The sequence below is a fragment of the Zeus faber genome (genome assembly GCF_960531495.2).
Source record: "Zeus faber genome assembly, chromosome: 11".
NCBI classification, from domain to species: domain Eukaryota; kingdom Metazoa; phylum Chordata; class Actinopteri; order Zeiformes; family Zeidae; genus Zeus; species Zeus faber.
Genome location: NC_137205.1, coordinates 17,827,045 through 17,847,631, shown reverse-complemented (window position 1 = coordinate 17,847,631; position 20,587 = coordinate 17,827,045). Strand labels below are relative to the sequence as shown.

The 20,587-nt window shown below is 46.2% G+C and overlaps 2 protein-coding genes across 2 annotated transcripts; both read left to right on the top strand.

The window, feature by feature from the left end:
• Positions 1 to 2,504: 2,504 nt before the first annotated feature.
• On the top strand, positions 2,505 to 5,728 carry btbd17b (BTB (POZ) domain containing 17b; the record flags this gene model as incomplete). Its single annotated transcript, XM_080009430.1, has 3 exons — positions 2,505 to 2,693; positions 3,980 to 4,271; positions 4,654 to 5,728. The coding sequence occupies exons 1-3, from the start codon at positions 2,600 to 2,602 to the stop codon at positions 5,726 to 5,728; spliced, it is 1,461 nt and encodes a 486-aa protein (XP_079865556.1). The 5' UTR covers positions 2,505 to 2,599.
• A 2,257-nt stretch (positions 5,729 to 7,985) lies between these two features.
• On the top strand, positions 7,986 to 19,831 carry LOC307236602 (dual specificity mitogen-activated protein kinase kinase 6-like). Its single transcript, XM_080009072.1, has 12 exons — positions 7,986 to 8,081; positions 12,080 to 12,149; positions 12,993 to 13,041; positions 13,153 to 13,266; positions 14,061 to 14,180; positions 14,482 to 14,598; positions 14,783 to 14,834; positions 16,417 to 16,544; positions 16,850 to 16,927; positions 17,745 to 17,884; positions 18,172 to 18,217; positions 18,552 to 19,831. Exons 1-12 carry the CDS (start codon positions 8,063 to 8,065, stop codon positions 18,627 to 18,629), a joined length of 1,011 nt encoding a protein of 336 aa, XP_079865198.1. The 5' UTR covers positions 7,986 to 8,062; the 3' UTR covers positions 18,630 to 19,831.
• Positions 19,832 to 20,587: the final 756 nt, after the last annotated feature.

Sequence of the window (20,587 nt, the reverse complement as noted above, 5' to 3'; positions counted from 1 at the left end):
GCCTTCGTATCGATCCGTTGCAGTCCACGCCACGTTATTGATCAGTAGCTTTCAGATTATACCCATACAGGAGCAATGAGACTTTGGGGATTATCGGAATTTTGGGCACAAATGGACATGGCATCTTCAATAGAAAATAATAAAAATGATAATAATAATAATAATAACAACACGAATAATGGAAACAACATGCAACTCGAAGTACTTTACATCAATAGAAGGCAATCAAATTCTAATAATTAAAAAAAGCAAACACGTAAAATGCCTTTACTAAAAATAGGAAAAGAAAATAAGAAAAATTCCAAAATGTCAGTTTAGGAGACATTGAAGGATCACGAATGATCATTCCTCAGGGAATACTGTCAAATCCCTATTTTTTTTTTTTTAATTATTTGTCTTGAATTATTTGTCCTGAACTACTACTACTACATTCTACTAAATAATACTCACAATAGTTGTTTTTTTGGGGGTTTTTTTCGTTTTGTTTTACAATATATGTCCAGTTGGTAAAGCATCCTCATCAAATATATAACTTCATCAACTAATATATATTGAAGTATATTGGGCACAAATTGTACTTTGGCATTAGTAAATGGTATATGTAAAAAGAAAGCTGTTGGAAGTATTAGCAATGTTTTGGCCACCGTGTAAACAAGCTGCTTTATTTATTTAATGTATTTGTTTGTTTATTCATTTATTTATTATTTACAACAAAAGCCATTTGTTTAATTTATCAGAGGCCTAGTTAGTCCCTGCATCCCTGAGGGTCTACGCGCTGAGGTCACCCAGGACGCCTTAGTGGTGCTGGAGCCGTCCTTTAACCGGACCGAGCCGTGTTTACGCTTTGTGATGGGACCCCTGTGGTGCATCGATTCCCCCAATGGAAGTCCTCCCGAGGGGTGCTTTCAGGAATTTAGCAGATTGTCAATCCATTCCCTCAGATTGTGCTGCCGTTAGTAGATTCTTAATAGAATAGATTCTGAATAGTTTCGATGGAGAGCATGAGCGTGACCTTGTGGTAAGGTCATGGCAAACAGTCAATCAAGGTATGGATTGAAAGTGCTCTCAAATCGGTCAGGGTGGCTACGTTTACTTTCGCTCTAATGCAGCACTCTCTAGATGTACTTTGGCGCACATGTAGGTTCGCCCTGTTTCCACACAACAGTTTGACCTTAATAGACCTCAAGTGGTAAAGCCCTCTGACCCGAATTTGAGGCACAAATGGCTTTAATGTGAGATTCCCGCGCCTTTTTTTTTTTTTTTTTTACAGAAAATTCCCTGAATATGACCGTTTGTCTTGCAGCGATGTCGCTGTGAAAGCGCCGCTGCGTATCACAGTGAGTTTGGAAAGTTATGTCCGGCTGGCGAGAGCCGGTTCGTTAGGACATCTCGCCGTCCTCCGAGCACATGTCAGACTATTCTTAGCGGCGGCTCAGGTACAAGTCTCACTGGACCCCCTTTCTGCTGCTTTCTTACCAGAGCCTTGCAGCCCCCGGGGCACCGGCACAACCCAGTTCCCGCTGAATTGATGGCTTGCCTTGTCTCCCTTAGAGTGGCCATAGTAGATTATTTGGGTCTGGGTTTTGTATAGACGGAGACGGGCACATAGAAATGTTGTTTGTTCTCGGTTGACTAATGGCTACTCGGCATGGCGCAGGAACTGCGGTTTTATTCGGTTGATCCCGTAAACTTAAATCTCTCATAGGAATTGAATGAGGTCCCCGTTTAGTATCGACCGGCTGATCTTTGAGGATTCGCGTTCGATACTCAGGGTGAATCAAGGCTTTGGTTTTCCACGAAGGATTTACTTCCAGGTAATCAAGACAGATGAGTTTCTCCTTCACACGAGACCTGCCATGAAGGTTACCATGTTTCCACCATAGCTCATTAAATGTCCAGCTGGTACCGTATTGGTGCCTATAACCCGGATTTACATCACACTTTGCTCAGGTGTTAAAATGTCCATTTGTCCATTTCCATTTTATAGATGATTTTTAATTCACTCCAGTTAAAGTGCTAATAAAAATATGAACACTCTCCATAAGCTATTGTAATGAACTAACTAATGATATTGCATACATTATCCTATACTTCTCGACCCAAAAGCAGAGAGTACCAATTTAAAAGATGTACTCCATTGACGTTGCCATTAAATAAACCCAACACAAATCAAATATTGATTGTTAATAGTACCTAAGCGCCCCTATTTTTTAACTCTGCAAAACATTAAGCCGAGTCCCTGTCTGGCCCAGTGCCACCGATCAATGCCATGCAACATCCAAAAGGGAGAAATTCAAAATCAAAGCTGTAGTCATGGCAACGCCCCTGCCAGATTCCACCAATCAATGGAGTGTGTGAGTTTGTGGTATGCTCCGGGGAAAGGCCGCCGTCCTATATAAAAAGTGCGGGATGGGGAGCCGAGGCGTCACACGGGGTAAGGCACCCTCCGCACGCGCACCACACAAGACACCGCACAGGAGCCGGGAGAGCGGAGGAGAGGGGGCTGCAGGACGAGTGGAACCGAGGAACGAGGAGAAGGAGCAGAAAAGAAAAAAGAAAAGAAAAGAAAACAGAAGCGGGGAGTAGGTGAGGAGAAGACATGGGACACTCGTATGTCGGCGAGACCCTTGCCTCGGTCCAGGTGGGCACCCTGCTGCTCTCCCTCTACTTCCACTCCGTCACAGTTGGAGGAGGTGAGTGTAGTTTGTGCGGTTCTTGTTGCTCACGTTTATCCTCTTCTTGTGTTTCCTACCCTACGTTTGCCGAGATGAACGGTTTGTGTCTGTCTGTGTGGCGGCTCGGCTTCCCCGTAGTGACAGTAGGGGGGCACAGCGTGAACGTGGCTCTCATCCAGCCCCCGGGGGCAGGGGGGGTGGGTCTCCTACCCGGGCTGCTCATTCTGTGCTCTTCTATCTGTCTGCCGGGTGCAGCCGTTCGCTGCCTCTGATCAGACGCGTTGGCCAAAGGAACAGTTCGATTTTGTACCGAAAATCATCAGTTTGCACGACCCTGTGTCTGTGAAAACATTGGCAGCCAGCCAGGGACCCAGCGCACGCTGATTTATTCAGCCTTTGCAGCCCTGTTGATCTTGAGCTGAAGAGTCATCTCTGCTCTATTCCCTGCTCATAACTATCAATTTCATCCGCCAGACATGCCCTTTAAAGGATTCCTTATTAAAATGATCGGGGACGGAACAATTTATATGATATATAACAAAAGTTTATGAATATGAACAAATGTTATGATCTTTTAAATTGGCTTAATTGAAAACCATGGTCTTGGTTCAAAATCTTGAATCTTGAATCTTGAATCTTGAAATCTTGAATCTTGGTTTAACAGCAACAGCACAAAAAAAAAAAAAGAAATAAAACAAGAATGCCAAAGTCATTTGACAACACCCCGTGGCTGGTTGATATGAAAAGGTTACTTTGAAGTGCTTGATTGTGGTGGAGATATGAGGAGTGGGAAGCAGCCCGGGGAGCTGAACCACCCCCCGTGTCTCATTAATGCTCCGGTAACGGACCAATAAGGCTGCTGATGGCTCTGGCATCACTGAGAGGAAACAGCAGCTTGTCACCCGGAGCCTTTCATGTGCAATTCTCCAGTATGTCGCTTTCACTCGCACTCAAGAGGGCCCACCGAGGCAGCCATCTGCAATGCTGTTGCAAATTCAAAGATTATTTCTAATATCGGGCATCTGAGGTTTCCCCGAGACAGCCACATGGAACGTGTCTTCTGTCCCGCCATTAATTGATACCGCAGGATTGCAAAGACACGCATGTCCGATCCCAGTTGTAAAACAAGCGCAAGGATTCTTTATTTAGAAAGTGTGAAGACGGTTTGCATGCTAATCAGTCTCAAGATTCATTTCTGGATGTCACTATATGGCGAGAAAATTCCTCTCCCGAACCGATAAGAAAACATGGATAATTATGTTTTCCATAATGGATTGCTAATCTGCCATCTCCCCCTTCCACAGCTGCCCTGAAGCAGGAAGCGCTCTTTGAGAATGGCGGCACGGTGCTGAACCACTCTATGGCCTTGGTGCAGCGTATGGAGACCCTGCTGGCGCTGGGGAACGGCAGCGACGTCACCCTCCGAGTGCAGACCCTCGGCACGGACGAGGTGAAGGTGATCCAGGCGCACACCCTGGTGCTGACCCTGCAGAGCGACGAGTTCGACGAGCTGCTGCTCAACCGCATCAACGGCAGCAGCCCCCTTGTCCTGAGCGAGGCCCCCGACTGCGCCGCCGTGTTCGACAAGTTCATCAGGTGAGGCCGGGAAGTCGAGGGAGGCGGTGGCTCACGGTCGTTGACAATGTCAAGTGTTTAAGTTGTAATCAAATGCAAAACTGTATTCAAGACAATTCAGCGTGTCTTAAGGAGAGCGTGCTTCACGTAGAAGCTGCCTTTCGCCATTCTTCCACCTCCTCTCGCTCTTCTAGCTAAATATCTAAATGCTATATCTTAAAAAGACTGCATGCCAAAATTACCTCTGCTGCGTGTGACTCACATGCAGTCTAAATCTGACAATGTGTGGTTTCTTCATAATTCGGATGTGGGTAGACAAACCAAACTGTTGAATGTTACACACCACGCACCATTTTTTACCTGAGATGACTATTCCGTTTTTTTTTGTTTTTTTTTTCTTCAGGTATTTGTACTGCGGTGACATCTCAGTGCGTCTGGATCAGGCCATTTCTCTGCATAAGCTGGCCAGCAAGTACCGCGTGTGGGCCCTGCAGCAGGGCTTGGCTCAATATATGACCCAACATCTGTCTAGCGAATCCCCCTCGGGTCACGTGATCGGCTGGTACCAGTACGCCGCGCAGGTTGGGGACGCGGCGCTGCAGGACAGCTGCCTGCAGTACCTGTCCTGGAATCTGTCCTCGGTGCTGCAGAGCAGAGAATGGAGCTCCATCAGCGAAGACCTCTTGCTGTCTCTGCTACAGCGCTCTGACCTCATTCTGGGGAGCGAGCTGGAGCTCTACGAGGCCCTGGAGGCTTGGATAAGCCATAACCAGCCGGCCAGCCCCACGGTGGAGCGCGCCCTTAAGGCCATCAGATACGGCATGATCCCGCCCCACCACCTCTTCCGGCTGCAGAAGCAGTCCTCTCTCATGGTGAAGTATTACGAGTCCGTCCGCGATATCCTCTATCTCGCATTCCAGTTTCACTCCGCCTCGCCCATCCAGTTGGCGAAGTACTTTGAGGTCAACTGCAGCATCTTCACGCCCCGTAACTACTTGTCGTCCTCATGGGGTTCCCCTTGGGTCATCAACAGTCCCACCCGTGACGACCGCAGCTTCAGCTTCCAGACCCAGCTGGGGCCCAGCGGCCACGACTCCAGCAAGAGAGTGACCTGGAACGCCCTGTTCTCCCCCCGCTGGCTGCCGCTCAGCGTCAGATCCACCTACACCGAGCTGGGCGCCATGCAGCCCACCCGCACCGATGCCGGCCGTCCCCGCATCATCGTCACGCCTGCCACTTCCAGTCCGGATTTTGCCGGCGTGAGCTTCCAGAAGACGGTGCTGGTCATGGCGAGGCAGCAGGGGAAAGTGGTCGTTCGCCACGTCTACAACTTCCACCAAAGCACAGAGGAGTCCGGCGATTTCCTGATAGATGCTGACCTCCAGCGTCGGGTGTCAGAGTACCTGATTGACAGCTCCCTGTATCTCCACATTGTTGTGAAGCCACTCTACCATACCCTAATTGTTGCTAAAAAGTGACAACAGGTCGTCCACTCCTCCTCATCTACTTAGCCGACACAGTCACACGCACACGATACAAACCACACTCATATTGCAATACCAGTTAGGTTTCCGACATCTCTCTTTTTTTGTGTATTATTGGCGGAGTCTGAAAATCCCGGTTCAGAAAGTAAAATTCCGCTCTGGGTTTTTGAGTCAACCATAGGGATTTGCTAATAAGCAACTACCCAGAGGTCCAACTGATGAGTAAAATCAGCTGGATCGGTGCATGGGTGGAGCAAAAACACAGCAGGACTCATACTTTCTGAACCTGGAATGCTCCACCTCTGCTTATGGCGCTTGGGTTACTTTGTCTTCCAATACTTCAGAAAGGAGGTGTCTGTTACCTAGAATCTTCATTCTTCTATCATCAGTTCAATGGCTCAGCAACGGGCTTCTCATCACTCAGTGGGTTTTTATTTTTTATTGTATATACATACTCATAACATCTTGCTTCCCTTGATTTCCACATCTGACGTTGTCTTTGGAGGATTTAAGCTTTGCATTAATTTAGCCGTTTAATGGTGAACCCTGTCTGCATGGGTGTTGGATTTAGAAAAGTGTTTTCATTTCATCATTTTAACTTTGTGACCTCAACTGAAGTTGTCTCCTAGCACCCGTAAGCATATAGATCTGTAGTTTTTGAGACTGTAGCTCAAAAAAAGTCTAGTGTAACTATTTGCTGTGTTCATTCTATTCTGTATTCCGTAGTTCATTCAAACAGTATTTTTGTGTTTTATTTAACTTTGTGTTTGAATTTAATGTCAGCACCCGCATTTTACATGATTTTATGGAAAATTCATCACTGTACTTTTTAACCTCAATAAAAACGACAAAAATATGTAGTCTAAATGTTTGCTACTACTGTAAACAATGTCAGAATCACCCTCCATCAGTAATTAAGTAAAAGTTCATTTCATTTTATTTTAATTTTAAATTTTAAGGACACCAGTGTGTTTGATGGCCCGGGGCCATCAATAAAAAATATATATATATTTTGAGAATAAACTAAAATTTATGAGATTAGAGTTATACCATATTTTGAGAATGAATACAACTTCCCAAGAATAACATTTAATTATTAAAGACGAATACTGCTGGGAGATTAAAATGATGAGAAAAATGTTGAATTTATTTAAATGTTTTTGATCATGTCATTATCGGATACTTACATGTCAGGCTACCCTTGCAAATTCCACAACGTTCTTCTTAATTGTTCTATACTTTTTTCACATTTTGCCTTTAGTTTCAATGACATTGTGATGTTAATTGCCCTCTATCATTTTAATTTCCTATTTTCTTCGTTTCTATCCTAAATGGCCCTAATCCTCTTCCGTAGCTGCACTATGAACTACATAGTCCATGATTAATTAACGCAAGACCGGAAATACGTAATTCCACAGAAGCGTCGTCCGCACCCGCATTTTACATGCTTTTTATGGAAAATTAATTTCTATGTACTTTTCATCCTCAACAAAACAACAAAAATATCCCAAAAGAACTTCTCACCATCCAATATATATAAAAAGTTCCGCTTGATTGTATTTTATCTTCATTTTAAAGCATGCACGTTTTTTCTGTGCTAATGCTGCATTCCATAAACTCGGCAATCGGCCTATTCCGGGTCCTTAAAGCCTGTTCCACAAAACAAGGAGGGTCCATTAAATCGGTGTTTGTTTGGCAAAGCTTGTAAATCCCACAGTAGAGTGGCTTTAGATCGAAGCGACGCGTGTTTTCAAAAAAAAAAAAAAATCCCGAGTCGTCCGTCGCGAATGTCCGGGTCAAAAGGCCGTTCCTCCGGGCCTCCGCAAGCCAGGGATGGAATTTCACCGAGTTTAGACATCACGGGAACGCGGCATCGCCTTTGCGAAACTACATAGTCCATGACTAATAACCGCGAGGCCGGAAGTACGTCATCACGCAGCGGCGGCGTCATCGGATCCCTCAGCTGTCAGACTTTGGCCACCCCTAAAAAAAAAAAAAAAAAGAAAAAAAAAAAAGAAAAAAAAAAGTGCACTTCACTTTTTTGTTGCTGAAGTAAATCGGACCGTTTATCTCGCGGAGCCTCCGTCCCGACGCGTGCAATCGCCCCCGGTGTCCGTCGTCGAATCGGCGACGCGTGCACGCAGATTGCACGGATACGACGCGGGCTTTGAATCGCTGCTCGGCTTTTTTTTTGTGTGTGTGTGTGTGTGTGTGTGTGTGTGTGTGCACGGATCCCGGGGCGGGTGGAGGTTCGATGCGGGGAGGGAGGGAGTAGAAGAGGCGAAAAGTCTTTGTGCTTCCCTTCCCCCTCATCGCAGCACAGGGGACATGTCTCTCTCCAAGGGAGGTAAGGGCTCCCTCCGCCGCCGTTCTACCGTCACGTTATTGTGTCCGTGCTTGCGATCGGGATCGATGGAGGGGGGGGGGGGGTTGTGTGTGTGTGTGTGTGTGTGTGTGTGTGTGTGTGTGTGTGTGTGTGTGTGTGTGTGTGTGTGTGTGTGTGTGTGTGTGTGTGGTGTGCACGCCCGATTGGGAACGTCTTTCCTGCCTTTTGCCGTGAAGCCAATGGGCCAAGTGGTAGTAGCCTGGCTCCAACAGGAACTTCTCCGGGAACCGAGCGCGCTTGTAAACGCGCTTTCTCCGCCTGTTTGTGGCTCTTCGCTCGGGGAGATGTTTTGATTTCGCCGTTTTCCTTTTCTCGCCTCGAAGCTGCAGTGGCACAATGTAATATTGGAAAATACAACACCGCCACGGTTGTTTACGTGCCACGAGTGATATTTCTAAGTAAAATAAAATAATAATAATAATTATAATATATAAAAAATAGATGTGTTATGTATAATATATAAAACTGGTGTATTATATAAAACATTAATGAAAACAAACCAACGTTATAAACATATATAATATAAAAAAATATGCATATAGATATTATTTTATCTAAATATATTGTCTCTGTTTAGAGTTTAGTTTTTATACATGAGAATACATTCTTCACCAGGGGTGTCAAAGGTAGGGTCCGCGGGCTGAATTTGGCCCGCATAGGGGTCAAATCCAGTCCGCAGGATGAGGGGTTATATGATGAGGGGGAATTAAAATTAAAAAAAAAAAAAGAAAATCGTAGTGTTTTTTGTTTTCAATATCCTTCATTTATTATCCATATGTGTACACATTGGAGCAGTAAAAACAGCTTTCAGTGTAATGTCATTTCATATGCTTGATTCCAACTTTATCAGCCCCACAGAGCGTCTCTATCGGCCCCGCGCACGTGCACGCACGGACCTCCAATCACGGTTTAACCGAAAATGAATCCGTCCCACATCAAGTCACATTCTGACCAATCCCACCCGTGACCAGAAACGAGTCCCCAAAACCCCCCCCCCGGCTCCCGATCACCGTAGTAAAGCCCACTCCTCCGGGCTGCGGCTCGGGGTCCTGTTTTCGACGCGGACCACGGCGCACGCACCTCGGAAAAAGCGACGTCCCTCTCCTGCGTCAGACACAAAGGGCTCGATGATGTCAATTTGCATTTCAAGTTCACCGCGCGCTGTTGCGCAACCATACTAGCGTTGCCATGGTCGGGAGTACACACCGTTTTCGGAGCGGCGGTCTCAGCCTTTGGCCTACCCGCTACCGTGGCATGTTTTGACTCGCGAAGCCCCGCAGACGAGTGCGGACGCTCTTTGTTGACACTTCACTGTGTGCGAGCAATCTCCCTGCACGGGACCCGCGCTGTTCTCCTGGCGACCAAAGGTCCCTTAAAAGTCTTTTTTTTTTTTTTTTTTTTTTTTTTGACACTTGTTATTAGTTTAGCTTTGCTTGATCAAAGGTTGGAGTGCGTTGCATTATGGCATTATGGCTTGGAGGTCTGCTTACTCACGGTTGGATCGCTCCTAAACGCATTGACAGGGCGTTGTGGGATCTGATCGAATCTCTCTGGCGATAACTGCAGATGACTATTGGCGCTTTAATGCGGCATTCACACACGGGAGAAGCCGTCAATAGCAACGTGGATATTATAACCAGGCGGGCAGAGGTGTTGATTGACTTTTTAAGAACGGGGGGTGCGACATTTAAACGCGTGTATCGCGATATTGCACGAACCCACATCCACTCTGTTGTCGATATGTTGCCCAGACCTCACACACCTCCCGGCTTGCTCGTATAAACACACCCAACTACCCCCGGTGCATCGGTCGGGTTGTCGGGCAAGTTGATCCGTGCGTGACTCATCCGTGTCCATATTTGGATCCTACGTGCGGGCTATTGATGCATTGATACCGTGGAAAGCCCGGAAATTGTTCTTTTTTGTTTGTTTTTAAGAGGGATAACAGGACTCATTATCGCCCGATTATCGACATTGTGTCGCGCGTCACGTCGCCTTACGCCCGGGGCAGGTGGGGATGACGACGTTCCATTATTCTACACGTTCTTCTTATTGGAGCCTACGCCGGAGCGCGATTGCAGTGGCTTCGTGTTTTTTTTTGTTGTTTGTTCCCCCCCCCCGTAGTGTAGTGACAGCTGCCATGTTTCTGGGATCTTTGCGGTCTTGATGGCAGTGAGTCGTCCCTCGCACGACGCGCAACACGCCGCGGCCCTTCCTGCGACCCGAGAGGGGAACGCGCTGCTCCAGCTCCGCAGTAAAAAAAAAAAAAAAAAAAAAAAAAAAAAAACTTTCACCGAAAAGTGTGGGCGAGCCAAACCTTGACGGAAATGATTGCGAAACCGGGGGTATGTTGTTTTGAGGTTGCAAAAAGAAGAAGAAAAAAAAAAAGAAAGTCATATTTTGAACTTTCACAAACGACTATTAAAGCCGTTTTACGTGCACGTGTGCGATCCACTAATCGTTCTACGTTGCACAAGTGCAGGGAGGGGCCCCGAGCCTGTGTCGTAAAGGCTCGCCGCTCCACTTTTATTCAAATAACAAAAGGCCGTTTCATTTGTTAGGTCATAGAAAGGTTTTGGGTGCTCTTAATTTAGCTTACACAGAGGAAACGCGGTCTATTTTGGACCGAGCATGTGTGAGTAAAGCACACTAATCTTCCCCCGACCACATGAGACCCACTGCGCGCCGCGTTGCTCATTGACGCTGCTGTCAGTCTGGAGGACCGCGGGCCTGTTTTGAGGTCCGCCGTGAACAAAAAGGAGCGTTGGAGGGTTTTCATTTTTTTAGTGGTGGGTTGTGAAATAGAGAACCTGGTAAATTAGACCCGTCGTTGAAATACTTCATTCCGTGAACTTGTATTTTTTTTTTTTTTTTTTTTTCTTGGTTTCATTTTATTTGTTGTTGCTGCAGAATATTGTGCGATAGATGGATACTTCATTCACCCAAGGAGGGAAATTGCGGTGTTACAGTAGCACACACAAAACAGTAGTTTTATAATAAAATAATAAGTACAAATTTTAAGTAAAAAAAGATACATTTTGCAATATAAAATAAACCAAAAGAAATACACATCTGTGTCAGCAATCTGACAAAAGTAGGAATTGTGATATCTATCTATCTATCTATCTCTCTATCTATCTATCTATCTCTCTATCTATCTATATGGGGTTACCTACTCTTTATGCACATCAGGAAGTTACAGCAGAATCAGATCAACTTTTGGTTTTCTTTTCATAGTGGGATAGTACTATTGCCTGCTGAGATGTGAAGGAAATGTTTTTGTGTTAATAATAATAATAAAAAAAAAAAAAATAAAAAAAAATGCTCCTGGAACAAAACAGCAAACACACTCAAAACAAGTGGCCGTGCCAAGACAAAACAAGCGCAGCTACTTCCCCGCGTGTTCCTCTGGCGCTTCGCGGCTGTGTCACATTGGCAGAGGCTCCCGACCCATTGTGGGAAGTCCCAGGGTTGCCGGTAAAGTGTGTTCATGAATGGAGCGCTGGACTTCACAAAGAAAAGTCCCGGAGCTGCAGAGATTACAGCTGCTGAGTTAAAAGTAAAAAAAAAAAAAAAAAGAATATCAACTTTTTTCTCTGGATTGTTTTGCAGCATTCAGTGTAAAACATCAGGAAAGGAAGTAAGACAATCGCTTTTCCTGTCTCTTTTCTCGCCTCGCTGCCACCTGAGTCATGATACCGATAGTGATTAGTCATGTAGGCCACCTTCAGCCTATTGTTGCGCCTGGGCTTGGAGCACACCTAATCTTGGCCTAGATTACAAATCGCTGGAAGAAAAGTGTCGGCGCCGACGCAGCAAAAACCTCTAAATGCCTCCCTGACGGGATGAAAAGACGTCCTGAAATCACTCACCGAGGAGGACGTCGAAAAGAAATTAGAAAAACACATTAATGCCCCGCTGAGTGAATCCGATGCCTGTCGCTACTTGTTGTCTTGCAGGGAAGAAGAAAAACCCTGGGCTGAAGCTGTCCAAAGAGGTGTTTGAACAGCCCCCGCCGGCAGTGGCAGGGTAAGACTGTTTACTTTCTGCTTCCCAGGGGGGAGAAGACGGCACCCCAAACGGGAGACCTTTGGCTTAGTAATTACGCTGATTATGACAAAATTGAAAAATCCACTCGGGAGCATTGCGCTGCGTTTCCCAGTGGGCGGGAAGAAAGGGAACATCATTAGCAGAGTGACGCTGAAAAGCGCGGCTTAGGGCCGGAGATACTTTGAGCTTACTTTGAGTTGGGGCGGTTTCGCAGACAAGTAGGATTGTCTCCGTCCTAATCTGAATCGGGGCCGAGGACAATCCAACTTAAATTCATCCCGAATTGTTAAAATGCCTTTTTGAGACGTTGCCTAATTTAAGATGAATTAGTTGTGGACTAGGAAGTCCGAGACTCAGGCCACTCAGGACGAGTCACTGCTCCTACTCCTTGCGTCTTGTCCTGGTCCAGATCAACCTGGTCGACCTGGAGGCCACTTCCATTCATCCAGAGATAAAACCTGCCTCCGGCCGTCTTTCATTTAAGCTTCACTTGGACCCCGATTAGCTCTAATCTTCTTTTTAAACCAAGACGAGGGCACGTCTGAGACCATGTCAAAGCATGACTGAGAGAGGCCGTCTCAGTTAGACCAGGTTGAAAGTGTGGCGTGGTCTGAGATTAGGCCGAAACTGAGTCCGCCGAAGCGCCCCCGTTACGTTTAGGAGATGCTTTTGTCTAAAGCGACTGGCGATAAGCACCCTGTGACGGTAGTATCACACCGACTGCACGTCCCAGTCACAGCTAAACCCTATACAGGAATAAGAAGTATTATTCCCGAAACACGGTGGTTCCTGTCTGTTTTAACGTGGTTTCTCCGGACGCAGGCCTCCTCGCGATCTCGACTCCAAAGCCTGCGTCACTATCGGCGATAAGGTAAAGTCCAATCCGTATTCTACTCCTCAATCTGTCTCGGCTAAGATAAACCCGTGCACCGTGCCCGGGTCCCCACCCCTCCACCGTCGACCCTCTCTCCGTGCTCCCCAGAACTTCGTGGTGAAGGCCGATGACTTGGAGCAGATCGAGGAGCTGGGCCGGGGGGCGTACGGCGTGGTGGACAAGATGATGCATGTGCCCAGCGGAGTGATCATGGCTGTCAAGGTGGGTCGGCCCCGCGCGCGCGCCGCTGGGCTGCTCGGGTTACCTGGAACGGCCGCTGCACCGCGCGTTTAAAATTAGTGCCGTGAGTCACGGTTGTAGTCGAGCGGTTGCACCCAACTTGGAACGCACTTTGTGTCCACAATAGGTCGCATGAAAATACCGGTAAGATCTCTTTGGGATTGGGAGTGACGTTGCAGTTCTTTTTGGAAGCCGTTGCCTTTTGTCATGTGTGAGTGTCACAAGTCGTGTCTTTTTGATGGTCTTTTATTACAATTTTTTTGAATGTATCCTATCTATATAAAAATAAATAAAGTAGAATAATTTGAAGTTATTTAACTGCCAACTGTCTTTTTTTTTTTTTTTTTTTTTTGGAAAGGAAATAAATCAGAATAAAAGTGTATTAATTTTATGCAATGTATATATAACATATAAACTGAGTAAAAAAAAACCAAAACACTACAGACGTTTGAAATTAATATAATGCCATTTTTTTTTCGAAGGAGTCTCAGATTAAATTAAATAATTAAAATAACCAAAATAATTATATGAATAAAGTGTGTAGTTATTGTCCTTGGTGTGATCTTTCTATAAATTGCATTGGAACCAAAATACCATCAATAGGGTTTTCATGATATATTTCCATCGTATCACCCATCACTATCCGATGAGAGATTTCATCGGAGCTTCCGCGTACATATGAAACTGGAGTCTGCCGAGCCTGTATATAACATTAAAAAAAAAAAAAGACATTTAGAACCCACGCATTGAGTGTTAACGGTCTCGTCTCCCCTCAGAGGATCCGGGCCACGGTCAACACTCTGGAGCAGAAGCGGCTCCTGATGGACCTGGACATTTCCATGAGGACGGTGGACTGCTTCTTCACCGTCACCTTCTACGGCGCCCTCTTCAGAGAGGTGAGCACTCCCGGATACTCGCGCCCTGTTCAGTACGCCGAGGCAGAGTGTCCCAAACCATAGTGTGCATCCAATAGTGTGTGGAAAGTACCGCAATGGAGTACGTCCCGAAAGCCGCCGGTGTTTTAGTCACATTCTCGACCACGCCGGACGATAGTGTAGAAAATAATTCGGGACATTCCGCGTCCCAGGCCGCTGAGCCTGGGACGCGGAATGTCCCGAATTATTTTCTTCCCTCTGGACGACAACATTGATCTGTTTGCTGTCCCGCTTTTCGGGGATTTTCTTTGGTTGTCCTCAGGGAGACGTTTGGATCTGCATGGAGCTGATGGACACCTCCCTGGACAAGTTCTATAAGACCGTGATCGACAAACGCATGACCATCCCGGAGGACATCCTGGGCAAGATCACTGTAGCGGCAAGTCCGGCACTCATCTAGTGTTTGTTTTTTTTAGTTTTTTTTATTTTATGAATTTTTTTAAATTATGGTACGGAAGTTCTCTCGCAAAAGGCTGTGTTGTTGGCGGCGCCCATTTGCGATATTATACGCCGCCTGAAAATCTGCTTAATCTGTTAAATCTCAAATCATGTTTACTCTGAAGATTGTCAAGGCCTTGGAGCACCTGCACAGCAACCTGTCAGTGATACACAGAGGTAAAGTGTGTGTGTGTGTGTGTGTGTGTGTGTGTGTGTGTGTGTGTGTGTGTGTGTGTGTGTGTGTGTGTGTGTGTGTGTGTGTGTGTGTGGAAGTGGGCCATTTCTATACTTTTTGCAACTTATATTTAAACCAGTATTTTCTATATTTTAGTGCCTTGCTTCCGCGCCCATTCCCCTCCTCCGCCAACTGTCTCTCATTTTGATTTTGCTCTCGACGGCTGTTTATTTGATTTTTGCCAGCTGTGGATTGCTCTGTGATAATAGCTGCTTGTCAGCTGTGGGAGACTTTGTCTATCCGACCAAAAGCATGAGCTCCTTACCCCTCGGCTGGAGAACTATCTGGTGTCACGCTCCTTCTGTCCCATCAGCCTAATGTGAGATGTGGGGTAATGTGACCGCTCGGAGTTGCAGCGCCGCCTCTCCCGACGCGCCAGGGTGGGGAAGCGGGGGGGGAACCTTCTGGTATTACCACGGTCAAGCCGGGGGTCAGTTTTCCCCCTCCGCCGACGGTGGGAACCGTCTCCCTCTTTCTCATTAAGAAGCCTTGATTAAAACCCCCCCCGGATCGCGTTTGTGGACGGAGGCCTCGGCCCCTTCTAGCGCTCGAGGCCGCGTAGCCGCGGTGCGTCTGTGGAGCAGGGGAGTTAGAGAAGCGGGTCGTCTCCGCTGGTCCTCCTCAGGCCGACCTGGCGTCCCGCTCCCCCGTCGGCGCCGCCGCCCGCCTCCCCAAGGCCCTTGAATAACCTCGGAGCCTTGAAGCTCCTCAATTCAAGGGGGAGGAGGGCCCGGGCAGACTTCTCCAGCCACCGGTCCACCAACAAGACTCATTTTGGGCTCGAGGATTAGGGCTGAGGTCGCCTGGCCGCAACATTAGATCCAGCGACATGACGCCCGGAGATATTATTATTTTTGAACGTGAATATTCAGCTTCAAGTTTATTGTCATTTTACTGCGTATTCATTCCCTTTCGCGGCTGGCTGTGCTGCCGTTTGCAAAAAAAGACGCCGTGCGTTTCGCCAAATAAATTCGAGCGCCCCCAGATTAGACGAACAGCTGTTGGACAGCAACGTTGAACGGGTTCTGAACTCTGACGTTCGCACGGGGCTGGCAGCCGGGGAATCGCATATGTAATTACCAAAATAATTTCTGTAGACGCCATCTCTGCCAAATCAAACCCACTCCCGAGGCAACACCAGTGCCAATAATAACCCTCATAAATACAAGATCCTAGTAACTTTTAGTTTAACATATGTACTTTTTTTTTTTTTCTTTTTATTTAATCGTAACCCGTCATTTCGATTTGGCTTAATTTCTATGTGAGACGAAATTCCCCTTGGCAGAATCTCACTGCTTGAATAGTAGTTGTTTTTTCTGTATAACCTCCTATGCAGGAGCGTGATTTAGTCTTCACCTCCGCTCGGAAGATTTCATTTTCGCCATGTTTTGTCCCGCTGCGGTCTCCATATGACACCGTCCCTTTCTTAACCTTCCAAAGAGGATTTAGGGGGACTCCTTGTCCCGGTAATGCCATTCTAAAATGAAGAATTCCCGCCGCCTCCTCCTCCCCTCTCCTCCCCAGACGTGAAGCCCTCCAACGTCCTGATCAACACGCAGGGTCAGGTGAAGATGTGCGACTTCGGCATCAGCGGTCACCTGGTGGATTCTGTGGCCAAAACCATGGACGCCGGCTGCAAGCCTTACATGGCGGTGAGCCCCAGGGAAGGTGGTGGGAGATCGAAAGCAGATTCTGGAGTCAAGTTTAGGATTCTAGTTATGTTTTCAGCTTTGAAGTACAACATAAGGCGACATGACATTGACTGGATTAGACTGGGTCCCTAAAGTACATTTGTAGCAGGGTTTCATTCATCTATTTCAAGTCCTAGGTGTCCAGTTTGTAGTGGTCATATATATATTCACCATTACATTTTTATATTTTTGTGTCAAATATTTCAGTGAAAATACCATACCGTTTCCAAGGTCATTTTTAACCGTCGCCTTTTGTCCCACTTCAGCCCGAGCGGATCAACCCCGACCTGAACCAGAAGGGTTACAGTGTCAAATCAGACATATGGAGCCTGGGAATCACTATGGTGAGTGGAGCTGTGCGACCAGATCTCACAAAGATCATTCTTTGGTAACTGGGATACTAAAAGTTGAAGAGGGATAGGGGGGGGGGGGGGGGGGGATCAGGAGACTATCACATTTCTTTTTGTTTTTGTTATAAAAATCACAATCGTATGCAAAAAAAAAAAAAGATGTGGCTTTATTACATATTTGGGGGGAGAAAAGCCTCAAGCAAGAAAAAAATAAAAATAAAAAATCAATGTGATCTTGTATTTCATTGTGCATTGGTGTATTTTTTGACAGTGCTGCTAATTTATTTACGTGTGGTTTAGTGGTTATGTAATATTTGGGACTGAATCGTGTATTCATTCAATGTCTTACCAGTTTGTTTTGATAGTATTTATTTTATTACCAAAGAACATCAGGCCTGAATTCAAGCCACGCTTCCTGCATGGTCACAGAGGCAACGTCTGTCCCATTTCTTCATTGGTTTTTATCAGTGCTCACTTTTAAGACTCATTTTTTAAAGATAGGTTTATTTTTTTACCAATTGCTATAGTTAAATTTAGAAATGGCATTTGTTTGCCTCTTTGAAGCAATTCCCATAACGGAATATCAACGCCTTTTTTGGACATCTCAAACAGACGTGTGCTTCAATTTCTCTGTAAGGCAACCGTTTTGAGCCTTTTCAAGTCGTTTTTTTTGTTTGTTTTTTGTTTTTTCTTTCTCTACGATTTGAGATTTGAAGCTCTGAAGAGTCGGTCAACGACATGCCTGCTAGGATGCCAGATGTTGACGGTGTTAAATCTGCGTCTGTGATTTTTTTTTTTTTTTTTTTTGCAGATTGAGCTGGCCATCCTGAAGTTCCCCTATGAGTCGTGGGGAACCCCGTTCCAGCAGCTGAAGCAGGTGGTGGACGAACCGTCTCCTCAGCTTCCCGCCGACCGCTTCTCCCCCGACTTCGTAGACTTCAGCTCCCAGTGGTGAGTCTTCCTTCCTTCCCCCTCTCTGCATCTGTGTCCGGCTGCTTTTTAAAGCAGTTCCACCGAACGACCGCCGGAGTGCGCTGCAGGGCCTCTCATCAGACCGAGGACGAGACAGAACTATCGCTCTCGTCATCGTCACATGATCGGATAACAGCTCTGATGTCTTGGTATCGACAAAAGCTGCAGTTATAAACCTTCGGGGGTTTTTTTTTTTTTGAATGCTTTGCATATTTTTATTGCTTTGCTTCCTTCATTTTTGTTTTCAATCTCTTTTAACGTTGCAGCTTAAGGAAAAAGCCCAGCGAGAGACCCGCCTACACAGAGTTAATGGTAAGTTTGCAAGTTTTCCTTCCATTTATATTGCCCGTTCTCTTTTATTTGTATTGTATTGTACTGTATTGTATTTATTTATTTATTCTTTGGACCAGATAGTAATTTAATATGATTTTGAAGGTTTTCTCACCTCCTTTCTCTGTTATACCCCTTCACCGCCCATCAGTGGATTCCAAATCCAAGTTAGTTCTGGCTTTTGTCCACGAGGGGGCAGACAATCAGTGCGTTCAAACCCCGTCAAGGATGGGAAGCGACAAAACGTAAAACTAAGCAATCTATACATTCAACACCGTCTATAACCATTTTCTTGTCTCCTTTCCTATATTTTCAGCAACATCCATTTTTCACCCTGCATGACTCCAAAGAGACAGATGTGTCCAGTTTTGTCAAGTTCGTCCTGGCCGACTGATGGACTCCCCTCCACCGCCACCGCCACCGCCCTTCCCTTCCCTCCCCCCCCCCCCCTTTCCTCCCCAGCAGGGCAGGCGGGACCTCCCCCCGTGATGGCCTGCCCTTTTAAAACTCACTGGAACGACGCCACACTCAGACTTTTCGTGCGCCCACACGCCGTGGGGAAGGAGGAGGGGGGTGGGGGGTTCGACCCAAAGACTTAAAGCCAGCCCGGAGCAGGAGGGCGGCGCCAGCGGACTGGACTCTCATGGTTTAATTCACTCCTCCACACTCCCCGTGTGCACGTTGTCCAACGAAACGATAAAAATGAACTGTACTCGTGTGTGTGTGTGTGTGTGTGTGTGTGTGTGTGTGTGTGTGTGTGTGTGTGTGTGTGTGTGTGTGTGTGTGTGTGTGTGTGTGTGTGTGTGTGTGTGTGTGTGTGTGTGTGCGCGCGTGCGTGCCCTCCCTCCCCTCCCTTGTGAACGGACAGAGCCAGCCATTATTTCTTGGTCATCATATCGTCAGACATTGTACGCTCAGTACTTTTTGAATTTCAGTTTTGAAACAAACAAGTTATTGTGTTTGTTATTGTCTAATGAAAGCTATATTTGCATATGTGTTTGTATGTTGTTGTGTTTTTCTTTTTTTTTTTTTTTTTTTTTTCTCTCAATAGTTTTTTTTAATTTAATTTTATTTTTCTCTCTTTGATACTGTGCAGTGGCGTCATCCTGCCTGTAAGGGTCTTTGTTCTGTCAGAACCAGCAGGTTCAAGAACTCCGCCCGGTTCTGTGACTCATGCCCTGCAGGGGCTCCTGGTCGCTCCGTGAGGGCCATGCAGACGGAAAATGTCAAAGGTTGGACAGACGGGAGGAGGAGGTGAAAAGTCATTCCTGGATCTCCTTCCTGATGGGCAGAACACAAAGGGCCACCAAATCTTCTCTCCCCATGGTATTTTGAGACCCCCGCCCTAACATCCACTGACCCGCAGAACACCACTTTCCCTCCCTCTCTTCCTCTTTTTTTTTTTTTTTTTTTTTTTTCTTCTTTTAATTAATCTTTGCGATTGAATTGAGACCTGGCCTCTAAATAAAACGATGCTGCTGGTTTTACCACCTGGATGATGGACGGTCATTCAAAAGAAAATGGCTTTATTTCCTCTGCTTTGTGCCATTTGGGAAAAAAAATACTTTGATTATGGATTGTTTCATGTGGGGTTTTTTCGGTTTGGTCTCTGGTTTGATTTTTATTTTTTATTTTTTTTTGAGCATTTAGTGTTATCTTTTTTTTTTTTTTTTTTTTTTTTTTTTTTTTGCTTAATTTTTTTCCTCAATGCTGGAGTCAGTATCGTATTTTAATCGGAGGCGCTTATTTTTTCAAAAACAAACAAAAAAAATTGTATTATGCCTTACACACATATTCAGGAGGTTGGGGGAGGGGTGTAATTTATCCTTTGAAAGATGTAAATACTACCTACCCTACCCTAAATACTACCCCCCCCCTTTCTAATGTTATTGTACTCTGATCTTACTGGGCGGTGTGTATTCTCCATCGAGACCGGTTGATCGTAGTTGGCATTCAGTGTAAAGCGCGCGCACGCACACGCCCCCCCCGGCCAGCTGACTCTTGTGCTCCATTTTTGGATCGATGTCCCCGTCAAGCTCCACCACTCAGGTTTCCGTGCCCTGCTTTAGCAAGCAACACCCAGTTGGTGCTCAGGCCATCCTCCTCCTGTGTGCTAGATTCGGGATCTCGCTCGCTCTCTCTCTCTCGCGCCCTCTCCCCCTCCCTCCCCTATGCGTTGCCCCCCCCCCCCCCCTTGGATGCACATCAACAGGTCGTTTTCCCAACTCCCCGAAAAGTGTTCGGAGGCTGTGACAACGGTTGTGTGCAACGTTCACACGCTTTCCAGGTTTACACTGATCTCCATCAAAAGTAAGGAGGGAGGGGTGTTAGGAGTGTATTTCATTACAAATA